Source organism: Phyllostomus discolor, chromosome 2 (genome assembly GCF_004126475.2).
Source record: "Phyllostomus discolor isolate MPI-MPIP mPhyDis1 chromosome 2, mPhyDis1.pri.v3, whole genome shotgun sequence".
NCBI classification, from domain to species: Eukaryota; Metazoa; Chordata; class Mammalia; order Chiroptera; family Phyllostomidae; genus Phyllostomus; species Phyllostomus discolor.
In genome coordinates this window covers 4260152-4280329 of record NC_040904.2, presented here as the reverse complement: position 1 = coordinate 4280329, position 20178 = coordinate 4260152, and the positions used below count along the sequence as shown (strand labels likewise).

The window sequence follows — 20178 nt, the reverse complement described above, 5'->3', positions numbered from 1 at the left end:
CGGGACCCGAGTGAGACTCTTCCTTTTCAAGCACCTGTCCTGTTGTCCAGGCAGGAATGGGACAGGAGGCCGTGGTGCTGAGCCACAGGCCCGGGCTAGACCACACGAGCGTGGTGGCGGCAGCGGCGGGTGCTGTCCCGCTCTCGGCTTCTGCTGCTTCGAGGCAGGAGCGGCCTCTTGTTTCTAGCCTGCCGGCAGGGAGGCCGGGTGGTCCTGGCTCCAGGAGGGCAATAAAGGAGGCTGAGAAGGAAGATGGGCTGGAATATATATGTCATTCTCTCTCGTTTTTTGTATCCTTTATCAGTTTTTTTATTGTTCAGTTACAGTTGTTCCCCTCCCCCATCACTCTCCCCCGCCCTGCCCACCCCCTCTCCCACACTCAGCCCTCCCCCACCCCCGTTGCCCTTGTCCGTGGGTCCTTCATGCTTGTTCCCTGGCTTGGCCCACCCCTCCCCTCTGGTCACGGGCTGTCTGTTCCTTTTTCCCACGTCTCTGGGTCTCTGGTTCCGTTCCGCTCGCTCGTTCGTTTTGAACGTCTTTCTCTAAGAGGGCAGGGACAGCCGCACACGACAAGCAGACGGACAGGGAGGGAGGAGGCTGGCGGTAGAGGCCGTGGCAGGAACACCCGCTGTCCCCCGGCGGCCGCGCTGCCCCCGTGCTCCAGTGTGTGCTTCTTTGTTTTGGGCCAGGCTGTGGGTTCAACGTGACGAACAGCAACCCCACCATTTGCATCAACGACCTCATCTTGGCGTACAACAGGGAGCACGGGGCGGGGCTGGAGCCCCTGAGACCCGACTGTCTCATCGCCAGGGCGGTGACCACGCTGGAGCGGCTGATCGACAGGTTTCAGGACGGAGGGCCCAACGCCGTCCTCCCGCTGTACTACAGATACTGGGCGCACAGGTCAGTGCGGGCCGGGCTGCACGCCGCTGGAGCCCCTCCGGCGGTCCACAGCCCGGTGTCCACGGGTCTGGGTACTAACCTTTCACCTCTCCGGTGGAGAGACCTGGGGACACCGCCTGGAGCAAGTCAGCTCCTCCCAGAGGCCACAGGACCAGGTGGTCCCTCGCGCATCCTAGTGGGATGCACCAGGGAAGGTCTCCCCCTGCCAGCGCATGTAAGTGCCTCTGATTGTGAGGGCACAGACAAGTCTAAATTGTAGAATATTCTAGAGAACAAGGGCTTTCCAGGTGGGAGTCCCCAGGTGGCAGCAGCGGTGGCCTCACCTGGGGACTTGTTGGGAGTACAGATTCCTGAGTCCCACCCTGGACCTGCTGGGTCAGAGACGCTGAGGCCGGGGCTCTGACGAGTGCTCTGGGGGCGCTCACGCCACCTCGCGCCTGGGAAGCACCGGCGTGTGCGCCAGCAGCCCGCGCCCCTTCGAAAGTGCCGGCGTCTGAAACGAGAGGGCAGGAGCTCTGTGAGACTGAAGGGGCGTGGCATTGGGGTACCATGTGTGGTTCGTGCTCAGATCCTGGGCGGGAGGAAGCAGCCACGAAGGGCACAAGTGGGGTGGCGGGGGTGGGGGGGTCAGCACTGTGCGTTAGGGGTGTTACTGCATCAGGGCTGGGCTTTTACGGGTGACGGTGGTATTGCAGTTTTGCAAGACATTGTTCTTACTCTTAGGGGACACAGCATAAAGGGTTTAAGCATAAATGTCACAACACCTGCACCTTATAAAGTGTGTGTGTGTGTGTGTGTGTGTGAGAGAGATCAGTGGGTGTGAATTTAAGTAAAGGGAGAATATGAGGTTCATTGTAGTATTTTTTCAACTTTTCTATGGGTTTGAATTCTTCAAGATAAAAACGTTGGGGGAGGGAAAGTCTGTACTTTTAAACTGTTGAAGATGTCACCCAATAGGCACATTTGAAAAATACTCGAAAGGAGAAGGAGTTGAACTTGCAGCTGATGCTGCTGCCCAACTCTGTTTCATAAGACGAGCCTTTTCAGCTCAGCTGCCTTTCCCCGGTCTCGGCTGAACTCCTCGCCAGCTGCAGGGTTTCTGGGAAGGGCCCGGGGCGGAGGGGGTGGGGGGAGTGATGCCGATGGCCAGCCCGATGACCGGTTTGTGAGAGAAGCGGTTCAGTTCCTCTCTCCCTGTTGGCCTGGCCGTCACCCTGGGTGTGCCGGTCACCCAGACAGCTCACTGGGACGCACGCACCTGACCTTGCCCAGCCCTGGCCGGAGGCAGCCCTGTCCCCTGCAGTCCTGGGTGGTGACACGATTGCCCCGGCCAGCCGCAGTGCGCTCCCGGTGACCTCCCCCTGTGCTTCACTTCCAGTGCCCAGCAAGTCCGCCTGGGAAGCGCCGAGGGGCCGAAGGCGTGGATCGTGGGCCTGGACGATTCCGGGTTCCTGCAGGTTGACCGGGAGGACGGCCAGGTGGTGACCGTGCATCCGGACGGCAACTCCTTCGACATGCTCAGAAACCTCATCGTCCCCAAATCGCAGTAGTGCCCGGGTGCTCAGCGCAGGGGCCCGGCGCTGGGGCGGGGTGGGGCGGGGCGGCGGGGCGGGGCAGCGGCTGCGGTGACTCAGGACTGGCCCGGGCACGATGATGACGATGATGACGCTGCGGCAAGCATTCCAGCCCGGCCCCTGCCCGGCCTCCCCCGCGGGTCTAGAGCACTAGTTCAGACGGGTGGCGGTCTCCTCTCCCCCCAGCTCCCCTGTTAGCTCTTTACTTCGTGCTGTCGGGGGTCAGTGCACTTGGTGTTGGAAGGTGACCTGGGTGGGGGGTGGACATGCAGTGGGGGTGACATTTTTCTCCCCTCTCGGGGCTGGAGGTGTGTTTACTGCTCCCCCACCCCAAACTTCTTTTTCCGTGGAAGCCGCCACGGAATAATTCAGGAATTCCCCGGTAGTGGGGACCTCTACCCCTAGACTACTAAAAAGCAAATCAAAGACAGCTCCGGGGCGGGAAGGTGTGGGCACTGTTCACAAGCCCCCGGGGGAGGGGGTTTCCTGCCGGAGCGGACTCCGGGCTCCGTCCTCCTTTCGTTTCTGCGTTAATGAGGAGCAGGGAAGGTCAGCTTCCGAGAGCGCCTCTCGGCCTGGCGGTTCATGCTCCAGTGACAGTGGCCACCGGCCACCGAGGTGTGTCCAGCAGGGACAGTCACAGTGACCTTGAGGGGGAAATCGGTTAATCACTTCGACATTGATTTACAAGCTCTCCTTTCATAAATTCAATGTCACTGCACACTCTAAAGTGACGGGGTCAAGTTCAGGACCCTTAGCGGGGCGAGGGGCCTTGCTCGGATGTGGGGGTGCTGGCTGTGGGGCTGGACAACTGGGCTGTGACAGCTGGAGACGGGGGCGTGCTCGCTCACCACACGCCGGGGGGATTTGGAGCTTTTCAGCCGTGCAGGCGCGCCGGGAGACGTGGAGGGTCCCCGGGAGGCTGGCGCGCCCAGGAGACGGGAGCACGCGGTGTCTCACTTACGAATCATCATTCTGTGCCCCTGCTTCTGACGCGACGAGGAAGAGAATGCTGTCGATGTGGAATGCCGTAGTTTCAGAGGCAGGGAGTGTGTGTGTGTGTGTGTGTGTGTGTGTGTGAGAGAGAGAGAGAGAGAGAGAGCAGTCTTTAAAAGATCTTCAAAATCCGATATCCTGAAAGTCTCCGTCGAAGAACAAAAGGAAGGAAGCCTTTTGATACACATTTGCTGTTTCCAGATGTACACCGGGCGGCGTCCATGTAACTCCTATGTCCGTTGAACTAGAGGAATTACGCACACTACCTTTCAGCCTTAAAAGGCCCATTTTTGCCCACTTTTCTCTCTTCCTGCCAGTCCCAGCTGAAAGCAGTGGAAAGGAAACTTGATGGAGCTCTCAGCTTTGAACAAAATCGCCTTATTGTGCAAGCAGCACCGTCTTTGTCCGGCTCTCAGCCACTTGGGCTAATTCCAGAGCCCTGTGGTTTCCAGAATAAAACCAGCCGGCCTTCAGCCGGGCACAGGCAGCCCCATAGGAAGGGGGGGGAGACAGGAACGTTTAGTTAAGTACACCAACCCAACTTGTGATTTTTGGAAACCCAACTCTTTAAAAGGAACTTCAAAAGTAATTTTTGTAACTAAGGCTTCCATTAGGATTATTACGCCCTGCCCCCCTCCATCCAAAAAAAAAAAAAAAGATCCCTCTCTCCTACATGCCCGAGTCTTCTCTTAGAGTTGGTCACACATTCAAATGAAAGCCCACGCTGCCCCGAAACTACAGAACAGGCGCAGCCTTGAGAGGGCACCTGCAGACCACCACCAGGAGGGGAGATCGCGGGCGCTCGCGGCAGGATGCGCCTCTCCACCGTGGTGGGGCGAGGCGAGCCTCCCCTCCCCTCCCCTCCCCTCCCCTCCCCTTGGCCGCCAGCGTCCCCCCTCTGTGCATTTCTTCGGGGGGCTATTTAATGAAAACCACGCTGTGTTTGGCTTTCAGCTGAAGCCCCGTTCTAGACAGCTCTGCTGCGGGAGAAAGTGTTATCATCTCATTTCCTTTCTGCAAACTGAAACTAATGAGGTGTGGCCCTGTCGGAGCGGACAGAGCTGCTGCGGGCCCAGCACCCCGCTGCCGCCGCCGTCCCGGTGTCGTCAGGGCGCCGCAGTGGGCTGGGGCCGATGCTGCGTTTCACGTGCACCCGACGTGGCTGCAGGTGGACCGAAGACCTTTGAAATCCCGCTCCTCCTATTGCAGTCGGTCAGTGAGGGCCCTCCACCCAGAGCTGTCAGCGGGGGACCCCGCCCCCCACGCACACACACTCCTCGGTTTGGAGCGGTTCCACACCCCGAGTCTCCTCTCAGGGACCTTTTAGAGTCCCGACGAAAACTGCATAGCCTCCGTGATCTTTAAACCATGACAACTGAACTCAGGACTGGCGTGTGCTCTTAGGGTGCAGAATGGCCCCCCAGTCTAGAGGCTGTGCCTTGAGCTCCCAACAGGTTGTGTAAGAGGCGGGATGGCTCTCCCTGAAAGCAGATCGCAGGCACCTCCTGGGAAAGGGCCACTGAAATGGGACACGGACACAGCTGGGCTTCCTGTGGCCCCCACAGAGCAGGGAGTGGTAGAATTCCCAAATTCCGCGGGATTCCAGGCGCTGGCTGCGTTCACGGGGCGTGGGCAGCGTGCGAAGGGTTTGTATCGTGTCTACGGGGTTTTCTGCTGCAGCACGTGCACTAGGACTGGGCAGGCGGGGGCAGGCGCACAGGCCCGGGGTGGGGAGGGGACAGCACACTCAGCCGGCTGCCTACACCCCAGAGGCCGAGACCTGGGGCGGGGGCGGGGGGGACCAGCCTCCCCCAGCAGATTCGAAGGACACATTGTAGGCTTCGGTTCTGTGTGCCGTGTGTGTGCTGCTGCTGCTGCTGGACAGGAGACGGAGAGCCTGTACTCCTGGGCAGTAACTGGGCAGTATCTGGAATAAAGTGGCAACCTTTGCATCTTTAACTTGTCAAAGAGTGATGTCAGAAACGTAATTAAGCCAATGCCTATAAAAAGCAAGTCTACCAAAATAAACTTTAAGGCTTTCTATACAATATGGGCTCATTGTAATTTTTACCACATTTCATTTTTAAAAATAGGCAGCTACTTTTGGTTACAGTATTTTTATTCATATTTAAACATTTTTACAAAATAAATAGTTTTACAAGGTAAAGGATATGAACGTATTTCTAAGTGTTAAGGAGCTGGTGTTTTGTTCTTTTCATGTGTATTTTTCACAAATGTATCATGCGTCATACAAAAGAGAAATTTCCTTATTCCAAAGAATGAACGTTAGCAAAACCCAAAAGTAAAAAAAAAAAAAAAAAGCAAACACATTTGAGGTGAGAAATAAATTGAATATAACAGTATAATGTATTTTTAAATTTAAAAATAAATTTAACACATTAAGGAACGGATTTTCCTCTTGTAGAATTCTTTTCTTCCTCTTTTGTGAAGCTGCTTGATTTTTTTTGTCCTGACAGTTTTAAGATTTTTAACCTCACACACCTCTTGAGTTGAGAGACAGCTTGAATAACGCATTTTAGAGCAAGGCTGTGACTCACTGACATTTGCAGCGACTGCAATTTTCCGGCACTTATTTGAAAATGTTTCCATTCCATCTTATCCACGGCAGCCCCCAGTCTGCCCTAACTGTCTCTCTGTACAGTGAGTTACAACTCTGATAGACTTGCTACAGGAGGCAGTGACCACGTGAACCCCTCCTACCCCTCGGGCCCCGGGGAGGAAGACACGGCCCGTCGGACTTTAAAAGGAGGCAGGTGGGGGGGTGGGGTGCGTGTCGGGGCAGAAAATGCAGGCTCCTGCGGATCTGCTCAGAGCAGCCCCGGCTTCCCACCCTGCTCGCTCCTCTGCAGAGGTATGAATGGAATGGCTTTTCTAGAAAGGGCTTCCGCGAACATAAAGGCATTCCTTTCCCTGGGAGGCCCCGCCAGTCTTGAACTGGGCTTATTTCTCACATCTATTCGAGCTGGCATCTTTGCGAACATGCTGGAGCACACTGTAACTTTTTTCCCATTTTTACGAGAGGCACACTTATTAAAACGCTTCCGCTTGCCCTGCCAGACCCGTACGGGAGTCAAGATGTGATACCCCCAGCTTAACCGTGCAGGCTCTTCAAGATGGACGCTACAATGTTAGGTTGCCATAGTAACTGCTGTTAACTTGGCACTGTGCTGCCGACCACCCCAAAGCCAACTTGCCTAGGAACCTTCACCTTCTAGGCTACGAAAGCTGTGCTGTTGGCTTAGACGGGAAGTCTTCTAGCACACGTGTCACTTTTCACCGACACACACACTCTTTGTTAAGACTGTTTATGTCACCGCTTGTACATCGAACAACCCTCATTCTTCACAGTAACCTCTGAGCTTAAACCGCTCCAAATGCCTTTTGTGGTGTGTGCTTATTAAAGGTGGCCCTCCCCCATGGTTAATAACAAGGTAGACACAAAAACATTTTGCTGTACTTTATTGAAAAATGTCAGCCGATATGCCTCCTGCCCCTCACACCTGCGCCTTTGGGGAATTGCGGTTCAACCATGAGACTCGTGAGCATCGACGTAATCCCTCAGGCTCATTTTATGTGCACCCCTCGCCCCCCCACACACCCCAAGGGCTGCGAATGAGGGACAGCTAGGTGCAGTTAGAGGCGAACGGTCCATTCATGTGACCCGGCCTCCTGGCTGCACCCAAGGTGCTCCTAAATTTGCCAATTCCATTTCACACCGTAGGGCAGTGGATACCTGCTAGGGAAGGACTTGGGTGGTCACAGGGATGCTGGGCTGGCGACAGACCGTCACATTTCTGCAGACAGCCCACGAAGGGGCACGTCGATGGCAGAACAGTGAGTTAGAGGCACGTGAAAAACTTTTTCACGCAGAAAGATGGTGTTGCCTGAAAGTAAATCGTTTTTGAAAAATCAGCGAAGTGGACTGTTGACAGTGCGGAGGAAACTGAACGTTGGGGGATCAAAGCCTTGATCCCCTTCAGAGTCAAGATACGACTTTCAAACCGTCAAATCTTGGGGTAAAAAACATAAAAATTAAACAAAAATTTGGAAAACACTGCTGGTGCTTTGTGAAAGATTTGTGTCTCCCCGTGACGACACGTTCGTGTGGAGCTTTGCTGAAGACAATGTACACGTCACTTCCGTGACATCCCCTGGGCACGCTTTCTCCCACGCAGCGGGGCCCACGGACAACAACACCCCATATTGCACATGCACTTGAGCTGTGTCAGCACTACTGGCAGCGACCTTGAGCCTGGGGACCTGCAGGTCTGTGTGGGCCAGGGGGACGTCGCCTCGTACTCAGGCTTGACAAGAGTAGCCAATTGCATCGGGCACCTAAATCGTCCACATGTCCGTCTCATAAAATATCTGGCTATACACACACATACATTTATATATACTTTTGGCATTTAATGCTTATTCAGGATTCTGAAGGTGCTATTCTTGGTTAGGAGGAAGAGCTTTTGAAGGTACTCAAGAAGCATGCTTGCCCCATTGGTCTCAGCTTGCTGATTGGTGTATTAAAGACTTAAATTAAAACAATGTTTAAGGAGACTCACGCATGACTTTTAAAGACAGAAGGTTTGTCTGTTCATGGGACTTGGAAGAACCACCTTCTGCCTGGACCTAAGACGTGGCGAGGGCTCTGAATACAGGGAGTGGGCCCCCAGCCCCCACCCGAGTATCTGCCCATGTCAGGGTGCTCCCTTCCTCAAAAGTGGAGGCCATTTGCGGAGCCCAGACTCCTTCGTTCCTCCACTGGGGCCAGTGAGTGTCTGCGACAAGACAGGGCCCCCAGCCTGACATCGAGGTGAGGAAACCAAGCACCCCCAAACCCAGGTAGTTTGAGGTCCCACGTGGGACGGCCCAGCTCTGCCCTGCAGGAAAGCGCCTGTTCCTTGGAGAACAAAGCTGGGGCAGCCGCCTCTCGGGCGGGCCTCAGTCCTCCACACCGGCCTTTGTGGCATCTGCGGTAAAAATCTAAAAGTCGGCTGCGGAGTTCTATTAAAATAGTCGTCTCTGTATAAATTAATTTAAATCGTGCCTATGCAGCTCGCCCCTCTGAACTCGGCTGGACGTCGTGAGACCGGAGCCCAGGAGGCCTGGCCTATGGCTTCTCACTGCGGGCGGCCCCAGGACGCCGCGGTCCGGCCAGGCCGGGTCACCTGCCGTGGGTGATGATGACCGAGGCGCCCAGGTAGTGCGGCAGGGGCGCGCCGGGCGGGGAGGAGGCGGCGGGGCCGGGGCCCGGGGGCCGGGGCCGCAGCGCGCCCGGCGCCGCCTCGGGGACGCCGGCGAGGGCGGGCGGGGCGGGCGCAGCGCCCCCCAGCGGCCCGCGCCGGGCCAGCACGCGGTGGTAGTTGAGCAGCACGAAGGGCAGCTGCGCCGGCGCGCCCGGGGGCTCGGGGACCGGCGGCGCGCAGCACTCGGGCGCCGCGCGGGCCAGCGCCAGCCGCGCCCCTTCCCGGGGGGCCTGGCGGGCGGCCTTGGCCGGGGCCAGCGCGGGCTCCTCGCGGTAGTGGCCGCAGCTCGGGAAGCTCGGCGGCGCGGTGTCCTCGCCGAACCTGCGAGCGGCGGCGGTGGCAGGCGCTGCGGGGACAGGCGACACGTTAGATGTCCGCGCGGAGGAAGAAGGGGACATGCCTACAGCCAGAGCAACCTAGGGTGCCCGGGCACCGACCCCAGCCTCCCTCCGGCCACCCGCCACCCGCGCGCTGAGGGCCCAGAGCGGCCCCTGTCCCTGCCCCTGCCCCTCGTGCGTCCCAGGCCCGCGTTGTCCAATCGCAAGATGCAGCCTGAGATGTTCCAGGAGGCAAATTAAGGAGTGAGCAGCAGGTGAAATGAACGTTAATAATATACTTAATACAACGTCTCCAAAATACTATTTCAGGGTGGGATCAATAGTTTTAAAGTATTCCGTGATTTCATCTGTGAACGCAGTGCGGACACAGCATGTCTCGCTGCACGGGCCACACCGCGCTGCTCAGTAGCCACACGTGGCTGCCGGCGGCCAAACTGGTCTGAGGCTTCCCCAGCCCCAGTGGGCGGTGGTGGCCCCAAGCAGCCCCGATCTTTCCAGCTCATCCTGCAGTGGGGACGGTGGAGTGGTACCCCCGCCCCCCGCTCCCTGTGGGGTTGTCATAATTAAGTAACTGCCTTCACTAAGGAGATGTCTGCCCTCCCTTAGCTCCCTCTGTTTCTTACCTGAAGACAAACCGCCCTTTTGTAATATCAAAAACACTAGGAAATGGATCACAAATTGCCCCCAATTAGCACCTTTGGTCCATTTTTTACCAAGTGGGTGATAAATGAGGTGGCTATTAACCTCTCACTTTCAAAATAGCAATTTAAAAAACTCCAACCCTGTGTCGTTTCACTAGCCAACGTCCACACACGAAGAAAAACAAGGCCTCTGCAGCCACGCCCCCTGAACAGGGCCAGGCCTGTGCTCCGGAAGCTGAGAAAAAGAATTCTCTCCAGTCGCTCTCAAGTGGGTAACACTTTCAGCTGTCATCAAAACCCTTTGCTTTGCCTTTCCCTCCTGAGAGGCCAGGGAGCCCTTCCTTGGTTATTTGGGGGACCCAGTGCACAGGTGGGTGCTGGGGCTCCTGCCTGAAGGTCAGCGCCCCCGGGGACAGGGGCAGGCCAGAAGGCAGGGCTGTGCTGCCCCACTGGCTGGCACATTCTTTCTTAAATGGGCTACTTTTAAAAACCCTGTCCTGGCAATCTCCGAGGTTAGACTCCTCCCATGGCCTCCACAGCCTCGTAAAGAGGGTCCGAGCACAGGGCAGGAGCTTCCCGAAGCAGCCGGAGAAGGGACAGACGCCCGGCTGCCTCCAAAGAGGAAGGCGGGCCAGTGGACACCCCAGAGAGCGCTCTCTTTGCTGGGGCATGGGGCATTTACGCGGCACTGAGTGGCCCCCACAGGACATCTGCCCTGCCTCGGTCTACGTGTGGCGCAGTAGCTGGGTCAGGGTGGAGCAGCGTGCCTATCCTGTAGCCAGCGGGTCCTCATCCCCACCGCTGCCCTCTGTCTGGAGCTGGCCCAGTGAGCAAGCAGGAGTCTGCTAGTGGCACCTCCACAGAGGACCTCTGCTTGTCCACCACCGGGAGGAGCTGGCTGAGGGGCCACCCCGGTCTCTCCGCTGTGGACCTCGCATGTACGTGCTGACCGGGCGCAGCGGGGTACACAGGTCTCGGGGAGGCATCTCCCGTGGCTTGCGATTCCGTTTATAGATGAGGAACCTGAGTCCAGGGGGCAGGAGGGGGGAGGCAGGGGTATGTTATCTGCCCCGGGTTGCTGAGTGGCATTGCTGTCCCTGAGCTCATGAATTTCCACCAGTTTTCTGCAGAGCATGGGAATAAAACCGATAGCCTCCTGTCTGCATTTCTGGGTGGAGCAGAGCGTGAGCTTGTAAAATAGAGGCAGCCGGGCCATTCTCAGGACAGGGAGGCCAGTTGTGAAAATCCCTTTGTCTCCCTTTGAGAGAACAAACGAGGCCAGGATTTGGTGGAGCGTGCTGGCCGCTCGCTGTCCTCTGCCCTTTGCCCTGTGACCTGTGCCTACGGGCACACAGACGCAGTCACCGCACCTCACCCACCCACCCTCGAGAGGCGCTCGCACCGAGGGCGGGGAAACGCAGCAACCCCTACTAAGAAGCGGAAAAGGGGAAAGTCCGCCCAGACTGCCAGGGTCCCGGTGCACCTTCGCAGCCCTGGCCCCGCCCCGCACGCACACGCACACGCAACCCACCTTCGTAGTTCGGCGTGAGGCTGTGCCGGGCCGAGCTCGCCGGTGGCTCGGAGAGGTTCTTCGCAGGAGACGGGCTGCCAGGCACTAGGGGGTTGGCATAGTGCCACTGGCACTCGCCGCCGGCGGGCAGCGTGCTCAGGAAGAAGCGCGCCACCTCGCACGGGGACCCTTGGGGCTGCCCGAACTTGGCCGGCAGCATCGGCTTCTTGCCGCTGAACACGTGCGAGTCCAGGGGGAAGTGTCCGTAATGGTAGGAGAAGGGCAGGCTGTAGGGCGGGGCGTACAGCAGGTCGCCGCCCTCCGCGTGGAGCTGCTGCTCCGGGGGGGCCGCCGCCGCGTCCGCCGGGGGGCTGGCTCTCCAGCTGCCGAGCTGGCCGCACTCCAGTTTGTCCATCGGGAACGGGCTGTAGTGCTGCGTGGCCAACACGGGACACGTGAGGGACACCTGCCTCCCGGCCGGAGGAGGTCTGAGCCCACGGTGCCCGGCCCCATCCCAGGGCTGGACCCCCCCACCACGGCCACCCTGCGGGGTCCCACTGGGGACCCCCATTGACCCACCCCCTCCCCAAGCTGACAACGCACCACATACGGGCCGGCACCTGCTGTTTCTGAGGGCTCGCGAACTCAGAAAGAAAGAGGGAAGGTTTTCCGTTTTTAAAAACGCAGTGGGGAAGAAACAAGGCCCCAGTGCTCAGACCAGGCCTGCGGGGCTCCGCAGACCCACGAGCCTACCTGGGGAGACCTCATCAGGCCCCCCCCCCCCCCCGACAGCAGGCCTGCACCCTGAAGCCCAGAGGGACTTTGCTTCACTCTCCAGGGAAACCACGCTGGCAACCGCGTGTCCCGAGCCCCCGGGGCTGGTGTCCGCCCCCCGCCCCACCCCTGCAGGACGGGATGCGCGGTACCTGCGGGGGGTAAGGGTTTGTTCTCAGCTTTGTCTTCATCTTCGTGCTTTTGGGTTTCGCCAACTTCCTGGTTTCTTGTGAGGTAGACAAGGCAGTCCTCCAGGAGTCCTGGGACTTGGACGTGGACACCTGGTCCAGGGACAGCTGCAGCTCCTTGTATTCGATGTCCCTGAGAGGCGAGAGTGGGGCGGGCCGTGTCCAGCGGGCGGCCGAGGCAGAGCGGGCCCCCGGGTGCTACCCCCGGGCGAGATCCCCCTCCAAGCTCCAAGCATCGTTCCAGGGAGGCCAGGTGTGGGCGGGGTTTGAGACGAGGGCGGGTCACCCTCATCGGAAAAGCCACCCAGCAGTCCCGAGTCCCCAAAGTGCTGAGAGAAGGCATTGTTGTTCAGCAGGAACAGAGAGGGGTGGGTGTGGCTCTTTCTGATGCCGCAGGGCCCCCCCCCCCCTCAAAGGCGCTTCCTGGGGACCCTCACGGGCCAGTGGGAACGGGGCCAGGCCCATGGGAAAGGCAAACACACTGGCTTATCAGAGTGTCCGTGTCCCCCCCCCCCGTTTCCCTGCTGGCACGAGGGAGGGGTGAGTCAGGGCACCTTGAGGGTCCAGGAGCCCATCTTTGCCCTCGAGAGCCACCTCAGTGCCGCCCTGCACTCGGGAGGGGAGGTCACCCTGAGGAGGGGCGGATGTCACGCTTTTCGCTCATAATGTGTTTGGGAGGCTTAACATGCTGTCTTTCCTGCGGCGTGGCTAAAACCACTCTACTCCTAACACAAACGCAGAAGCAAACCAACCAGAACACAGTGGCGCGGCCTTCTGGGAAAGAAGGCGGAGCCGGCGTGCCGACACCCCTGAGGGCCTGCTCAGAGTGGCAGGGCAACCGCCTGGGAGTCTCTCAAGTTCAGGGCTAGAGCCGGGCGCCAGGCGACGTAACAACACACCACGGCACGGTGGGCGGGGAGTTCTGTGTGGTCCCAGCTAGACCTGGGTCCTGTTGCTTCTAGTGGTCTTACAAGTATTCGCCACTGAACTTGACCTTCTGGGGTTTTAAAAGGACAAAATATTCACCATCATGTGCAGTGGGCTACCCAGGCAGGAAGACGGGCTGGAAATGGGGCTGTCCCCTCGCCCAAGTGGCAGGAGCAGGCACAATGCCTCGGCCACACGTGGGCACATACAGCAGAGGTCTGCATCCCTGGTCTGGGACTTGAGCACCCCCCGCCCTCCCTCTGTCCACCCCACCCTCACCTGGGCCCTGACCCCCTCCTAATCCACATCCGGACCGAGCACGCGGCCCTCCCGGCCGAGTGCTGAAATAGCTTGGACCGTCCCCCCACCGATCAACCAGAGCATTCAAATGGGAACAAAACAGAAGACAAATGAACAGTTCCGGGGGGGGGGGGGGGGAGAGAGAGAGAGAGGGAGGGAGGGAGAGAGAGGGGGGGAGGGAGATGGTGCTTGTCGGAGCAATCCGACGAGGGGGCAGAGAGAGCAAGGGGAGAAACAATACGTCTGACTTACGTGAGCACATAATTGACACTCACGATGCAGTGGGGCCGGGAGGAGCGGCTGTTGTGCACCACGGTGGCGTAGCTCTGCACCCACACCCAGCCGCCCAGCTTGGACAGCAGCCGGTAGTACTTGGTGGTCACCTGGCCCTTCACCAGCACTGCAAGCACAAGGCGACACGAATCCCGAGGGACAGTTAGCAGGCCCTGCCTTGGGGGACGCTGCCCCGCGGATGACCGACCTACAGCCCTGGTTCTGAACCTGTCTGGGGTCAAGGACACCTCGGAGAACTGGACAAGAGGGCAGGCTTCCTCTGCAGAAGCTGTATGCTAGTGCGTGCGTGCACGCGCATGCACGCACACACACAGACACACGACTTTTGCCCACCATTCCCAGGGACAGAGGAGCGATCTCTCCCTCCTGCTAAGGACTCTCATGCGACAGTCACTGCTTTCATTGGGAAAAACAATCAGCCCCCAGACCACGACTGTGCCTGCCACAGTGATGAAGTTGGATTTGCTTTTAGGTGTCCGAAATGCCACACTTATGTGATAATCCCCAAACCCTTGATACGTTGGGGGAGGGGCGAGGAGGGGGAGATGTAGCTATTTAACCAAATCGAGAGTTGAGGACATTCAACGGAGCGCCGATTGCTGCTCTCTGAGGCTCTCTGGAGCAGTGTGTGCTCGCCGGGAAGCTGCTCCTCCGTGGCCACATGTGCTCCCTTCCCACGAGCCCCTGTTTCCCTCGGGCCCATTCATTTCCTGTGCTGCTCATACGGAAACCCTCCATGCCGCTGCCCCTCGGGGTCGGCAGAGGGCTGGGCAGAGGGGAAGGTGTCAGAAACTCGGGGTGGGGGTTGGTGGAAAGGAGAAAACCCGACTTATCTTCTCCAGGGAGGGAGAGGCCAGCGCAGGTCTGAAAAGGCACCCCTGGAGGCTCTGTGGTCACTTGTGGCCACAGGACATTCCTGCTGCTGCGGACGGCAGGGCTGGCCCCAGGGCTCTGGCTAGCGGCCACCGCAGCGGGGACACGGGGAGCTGGCCCAATTCCGTGACTGCGGTAGCTGGAGCCAAAGGAACCGCCCCCCAGAGACTCCAAACACAGAAGGTCAACCCTCCGTGGTGCCCCTAGGCTGAGCCCCGCCGCCCGCCCCTCCACCCAGGCCCTCTCCGGACTCTCCATGGCCTTCTGTGACTTGCTTTGGACATAGAGGTGGCTCTTTATCACCCACCTCTAACACCTGCAGCAAGATATTCTGGTGCCAACACGGTAGTCAAGGAGTGATTAGCCTTCATTTAGGAAGAGTTCGAGATGAGAACAGAGAAACATGGTATTGGCAAAGGACACGAACAGGCAGCCCGAAGACACAGACTGCGTGTGAATGGCAAGCATGTTTCAACTCATTGGCTTCACCCCGTGCTGGACACCGCCCCCCAGATCAACAGGCACTCAAAAGCAACAAATGTCGCATGACTCCAGTTCCCTTGAAATGTCCAGAACAGGGACATCTGTGGAGGCCGGAAGCAGGTTAGCGGCCGCTGGGGCTGGAGGAGGAGCGGGGCTGGGTGCGACGGCTAATGGCCAGGCTTCCTCTCGGGAGGACGGAGGTGCCCCGCCCTGGCTGGTGGGGCTCGGTGGGTTGAGCATGGGCCTGCGAGCCGAAAGGTTGCCAGTTGATTCCCGGTCAGGGCACAGGCCCGGGTTGGGGGCCAGGCCCCCGGCTGGGGACATGCGAAAGGCAACCGGTCAATGTTTCTTCTCTCCCTCTCTTTCTCCCTCGCTTCCCCTTTCTCTAGAATTAAATAAGTAAAATCCTTTTAAAGATGTTCTGGGATTAGATCAAGGTGATAGCAGCGCACCACTGCCAACACACCGAAAACCACAGACAGCCGTTAAAATGGTGACGTTCCTACTACGTGAACTTTATCTAAAAAAAAAAAAAAAATGAAATGACCGTGGCAACGGGACCGCCACGTGCTGGCGGAGGCACGAGTTGCTGCGGACCCCAGGTCACCCCCCGACCCTGGCCCCACGGGGCTGATAAGGGGTGCACAGGGACCCGCAGCCGGAGAGATCCACGGTGCCCTGCTCAGAGCTCGGGACACGGGGAGGGGAGCCTTCGCTGTCCAACAGCAGGGAAGGGGGTGAGTGAATCCCGGAGCACTCTGTGGCCAGTCTGCAATGGTAGTCACACAGTGTGACATTCCGGGGCAGGTGTGTGAGGTGATGCTGAAGGGGACAAGACTGGAAACTGCACCCAGTGACAAGTAAATTTTTTTTAATTTTGGTAATAATGATATCATTTTATTTTTTTAAAAAAGCCCCAAGGAAGCCCTGGCTGGCGTAGCTCAGTGGATTGGACACAGGCTGCAAACCAAAGTGTCGCAGGTTCGATTCCCAGTCAGGGCACATGCATGGGTTGCAGGCCACGGCCCCCAGCAACCACACATTGATGTTTCTCTCTCTCTCTCTCTCTCTCTCTCTCTCTCTGTCTCCCTCCCTTCCCTCTCTAAAAATAAATAAATAAAATCTTTAAAAAAAAAAAAGCCCCAAGGAGTAGGACTGTACACTCTCCCTGTTCCTCATCCGGTACTTTTTTCCTTCCTGGGGTTGCACACAACATTCCCCAGACCTCGGCAGCCACCGCAGAGCGGGACGTCACAAGGCAGTTTGTCCCGCACGTGCTCCTGCGAGGACTCGCACGGCAGCGGCCACGCAGGGGTCGTTTCCCCCGCCCCCTCCCGACTCCGCCCTGACAGGGCTGAGATGTAGAGGACGAACACAGACACTGGGTTTTTTTCCCCGAGCCTTCTCTGTGGCTCACGGCGACAGTCAGCACATCAGCCACAGCTGACGTCCTGGACACCGAGTCCCGACGTCCTTCAGTCCACTCCCGCTGCCCACACGGCCAGGACCCCGGGCTGGCGCTGTCTGTTGAGAGTTCCCGCTCCTGGGAGCAGCGGCCGGACAGGGTGGCGAGGTCCCTGCACCGTGAGCTCCTGAGGACAGAGGCCCGGGCTCGGCCCCCCCACGGTCCATCTCCAATGCCACGGTCAGCGCCGGCTCTGAAATCAGGGTGGCCCTGCCTAGAGGAAGGCCGGCGGTCTCGGTTTTCCGAGGCTGCTTTGGGATGGACACGCTGGCGCCATATGTACACTCTCCGGAACGGGAGGAGGCTGCTTCCTCCGGATTCTCCCTGGAGGTACGGCCGGGATGCGGAGCCAGCCGCTGGGGGGAAAGGGATGTTGGCCTGAGGCATCACTTCTACTTCTCATTTGAACTTCAGGAGCGGAGAGGGATACCAGAAATGCCCGTCGTGGGGTGAGCAGCGTCCCCCCTCCCCCCAGAGACGTTTCTACATCCCAACCCCCAGAACCCACGAGTGTGGCCATATTTGGGCAAAGGGGCTTCCAAGAGGTGATTAAGTCAAGGGTCCGAGAAGGCAGGTAGGGATGGGAGCATGTGGCCATGAGCCGGGGGGGGCCCGCAGCCCCCAACAGTTGGAGGAGACAATGAAAGATGCACCCTGACAGCCCCCAGAGGGGACACGCCCTGCCAACACCTCGATTTTGACCCTTCAGCCTCCAGACTGGGAGGCAAATTTCTGCTGCTTGAAGCCACAGAGTTGATTTTATTTTGTCACAGCGGCTCCAGGGAACTGAACCATGTGCCACAGGAAACACGTGGGAAGGGATCCAGGCCCTACGCTCCCCCTGGTCCTCAGCTGCTCTGCCAGGTGGGGTCTCAGGGCGCGTGCGGTCGGTGAGGCCGCAGACCCGTCCTGTGCTCCTGTGGGGAGTGGGCCTCGGGGTGCTGCGTGGGCCCCCCACAGCACAACCCTCCTGCTCTGCCTGCTGCCGGGTGCAGTGTGGTTGATAAGAAGGCACCCTGGGAAGACCTTTCCACAGGGCTCCGTCAGGGCATGTCTGCAAGGGGGCACTGGCCCTGGAGGATGAGCTGACTGAGCCTCGAGTCCCCTTTGGCGTCAAGCTGGAGGGACGACCTACAGCCACAAACGTCCACCCAGCAATCCGGGTGGCGTGGAGACCCCCCTGTGCTTCCCGGGATTAGCTCCTGCTCACTGCTCACGGTTCCGACAGTGCAGGGTGCCCCCCCCACCTCGTCTGCAGGACGAAGCTGCTGCCGCCTGCAGACAGCATGGGGGGAGGGGGTCTTCGGGGGGAGTCGAACCACACTGCCCACTTCCTGTCAGAGGCCGGCGAGGCTGCGGGGGAGGCCAGCATCCTGGGATGTCGAGCAAATCTCCTCGAGGTGATGGGAGACTCCTTCTGTGAGGTTCATCTTCTAGTTCAAGGCCTCCGTCCCTGGGCAGTTGCAGACGGAGGGCCCATTCGCCACCCGTGTCCACAGACGGGCTCTGACGGTGGCAGGGTGTCGGTGGGTCCTGGGGCTCCTGCGAGCCTCCAGCTCTATCCCCACGGCCCCGCCTCGCCCATTCACGCACTCACGTGACCGGCCTGGCCCCGTGAGCCCTTCAGCCTGCGACTCCTGCCTGTCATGGAGAACGTGTTCCTCCCGGCCTCTCCCTGCCGCCCCGTGGTCTGTCCTGACGGTCGCTGCTGGAGATGTGCAGACCTCACATTCGGGCTCTGGAGCCTCTGCGACATTAAAGTGTCCTGACGCCGGGCCCAGCCTGTGCCTCTTCGGGGCCAGGGCGGCCCACTCTGCCAGGCGCCGGCCCACAGGGCACCATGGACGGGTTGCCGGACAGACGTCACGGTGCTTCCAAGCCCTCGTGTCCGCGGGCCATCTGCCCAGGGCCCCTCGACACTAGTCGTTGAGGTGACCACCTGGAGCCCTCCTGCACCTGTGCACCTGGCTGCCCCCGCCGCCCACCCCCAGGACCTGCCGGTCAGCAGAGCACTGAGCCCCCCGGCTCCCCCCAGGCAGGACAGGGTCCCCCGGACGCTTCCCCAGGAGAGCGGAGACCATGGTGGAGGCGTCTCCCTCAGGCCACGGGACTGTGCCCTTCCCGCCCCAGGGTCCATGCTCAGCAGGGCTGCTGGGAGGACCTGACGGAAGGTTCTGGGGGAGCCCGGCACAGTCCGATTGGACAGCCGGCCTGGGAACACCCAGACCCACACGGCCCCACCCAGGGGGCCCGGGGGGCCGGCGCCCGTCTCGGGGACCCGGCTCTGGCAGCCTGTGCTCCCTGGAGACTGCACTGCCCGGCCCCACTCCCCTCCAAGCCCTAGGTGGGCGCCTCCCTGGGAAGGCTGGTGCCCAGAGCGACCGGGATTCGGGCATGAGATGGAGATCTGGTGATTCAGAAACAGAAACAAGGAGGCCATCCCTGACCCCGAGTCTCTAGGGGGCAGAGGCCTTCCCACGCTGCCGTGAACCCCAAGGTGCAGGAAGAGGCGCCCCGTCTGGGTGGGAATGGCCTGGCCGTAACAGGAGGAGCCCTGCCGTCCACCCGCAACACCAGCGACGGGTCCTCAAAGGGCTCTCAGTCAACACAGAGCAAAGCGAGAACAGGGGACAAGCTGCTGGTGCCTCACGCAGATCTGGCCCCGCCGAGCCTCTGCAGCCCCGAGACAAGCCCTGAGGCACCCGCCAGGGGCGCGGAGGGCTGTGCACCTCGGGGGAGGTGACCCGCTTCCTCCCCACAGCGTCTTGCTGCCTCAACTTGGATCCCAGAAGTCTCACTTCCTGAGGCATCCATCCCACGGTCCCCACGCCTCCTCTGTCGGCAAACCGAGTACGGTTTGTTCCCTCTTTCCATGCGGGTTCTCCCACCCTAGACACCCGAGATGTGGTCCACCCTGAGCGCCCCCAGCCGGACGGTGGGCAGGGGTCGGAGGCCGCCCGCTGCCTGGGCTCAGCTCCCAGCTCTGCCACCGCCCTGCTGCGTGGCTGCGGGCAAGTGGCTTAACGTCTCTGAACCTCAGCGTCCTCCACGGTCGGAGGAGGATCAAAACCTGAGCCTTTCCCTCCCTGGGTTGGGCAGTTACTTTCTCGCTTCCACGGCTGCCTGGCCAAGGCGGCAAGGGCTCTGTCTCGGTGCTCCAACTCGGCGCCGCGGCTGTTACTCCCAACTGGGGCCCAGATGTCCCAGAGGCATCCAGCTTCCAAACCCGCCATCTGGAGACCAGCGGCGTCCGCCCCGCCCCCACACCCGCCAGAGTCTCACTGGGTGTTTGAGGACTCAGCCAGCGGCGCTCACACCCGGCGCGTGAGGACTCGGGCCCCAGGCCTGAGGTTCCTGCGCGCACGCGGCGGAGGATCAGTGCCGCACACCAGCGACGCTCCCGCGCTCTGTCCGCGGCGCCCCCCACTGGCTCCGGCCGCCCGAGCCCGCCACGCCCCGCCCGCGGCGGCGTACTCACGGAGGTGGTGCGCGTAGCGCAGGTGGAAGGCGTCGCAGCCGTGCACGTGGTGGTACAGGGTCTTCTCGATCAGGTCCTGCGGCTCGTACCCGGTCAGCTCCGTCACCCTGCGGGGGCGGGGCTGTGTGAGCGGCCCTGCTCTACGCATACAGATGACCTTTCACCCCGAC

The 20178-nt window shown here is 59.8% G+C and overlaps 2 protein-coding genes across 3 annotated transcripts in view; one reads left to right on the top strand and one right to left on the bottom strand.

Annotated features, from left to right (window-relative positions):
* The window catches only part of HLCS (holocarboxylase synthetase), a 182766-nt gene extending 169511 nt beyond the window's left edge, over positions 1–13255 (top strand). For both annotated transcript variants that reach the window (XM_036017423.1, XM_028504909.2), the window contains exons 10-12: positions 690–903; positions 2282–2460; positions 13239–13255. In XM_036017423.1, the coding sequence (XP_035873316.1) occupies positions 690–903; positions 2282–2453 (386 nt within the window). In that variant the 3' untranslated portion in view covers positions 2454–2460; positions 13239–13255. The remainder of the gene's footprint in view (positions 1–689; positions 904–2281; positions 2461–13238) is intronic.
* Positions 6937–20178, bottom strand: part of SIM2 (SIM bHLH transcription factor 2) — a 40036-nt gene continuing 26794 nt past the window's right edge. Inside the window, exons 7-11 of the mRNA XM_028504826.2 lie at positions 20009–20115; positions 13668–13815; positions 12153–12321; positions 11248–11659; positions 6937–9083 (exon numbers count right to left, since the gene is read on the bottom strand). Coding sequence (XP_028360627.1) covers positions 8656–9083; positions 11248–11659; positions 12153–12321; positions 13668–13815; positions 20009–20115 — 1264 coding nt within the window. The 3' untranslated portion in view covers positions 6937–8655. The remainder of the gene's footprint in view (positions 9084–11247; positions 11660–12152; positions 12322–13667; positions 13816–20008; positions 20116–20178) is intronic.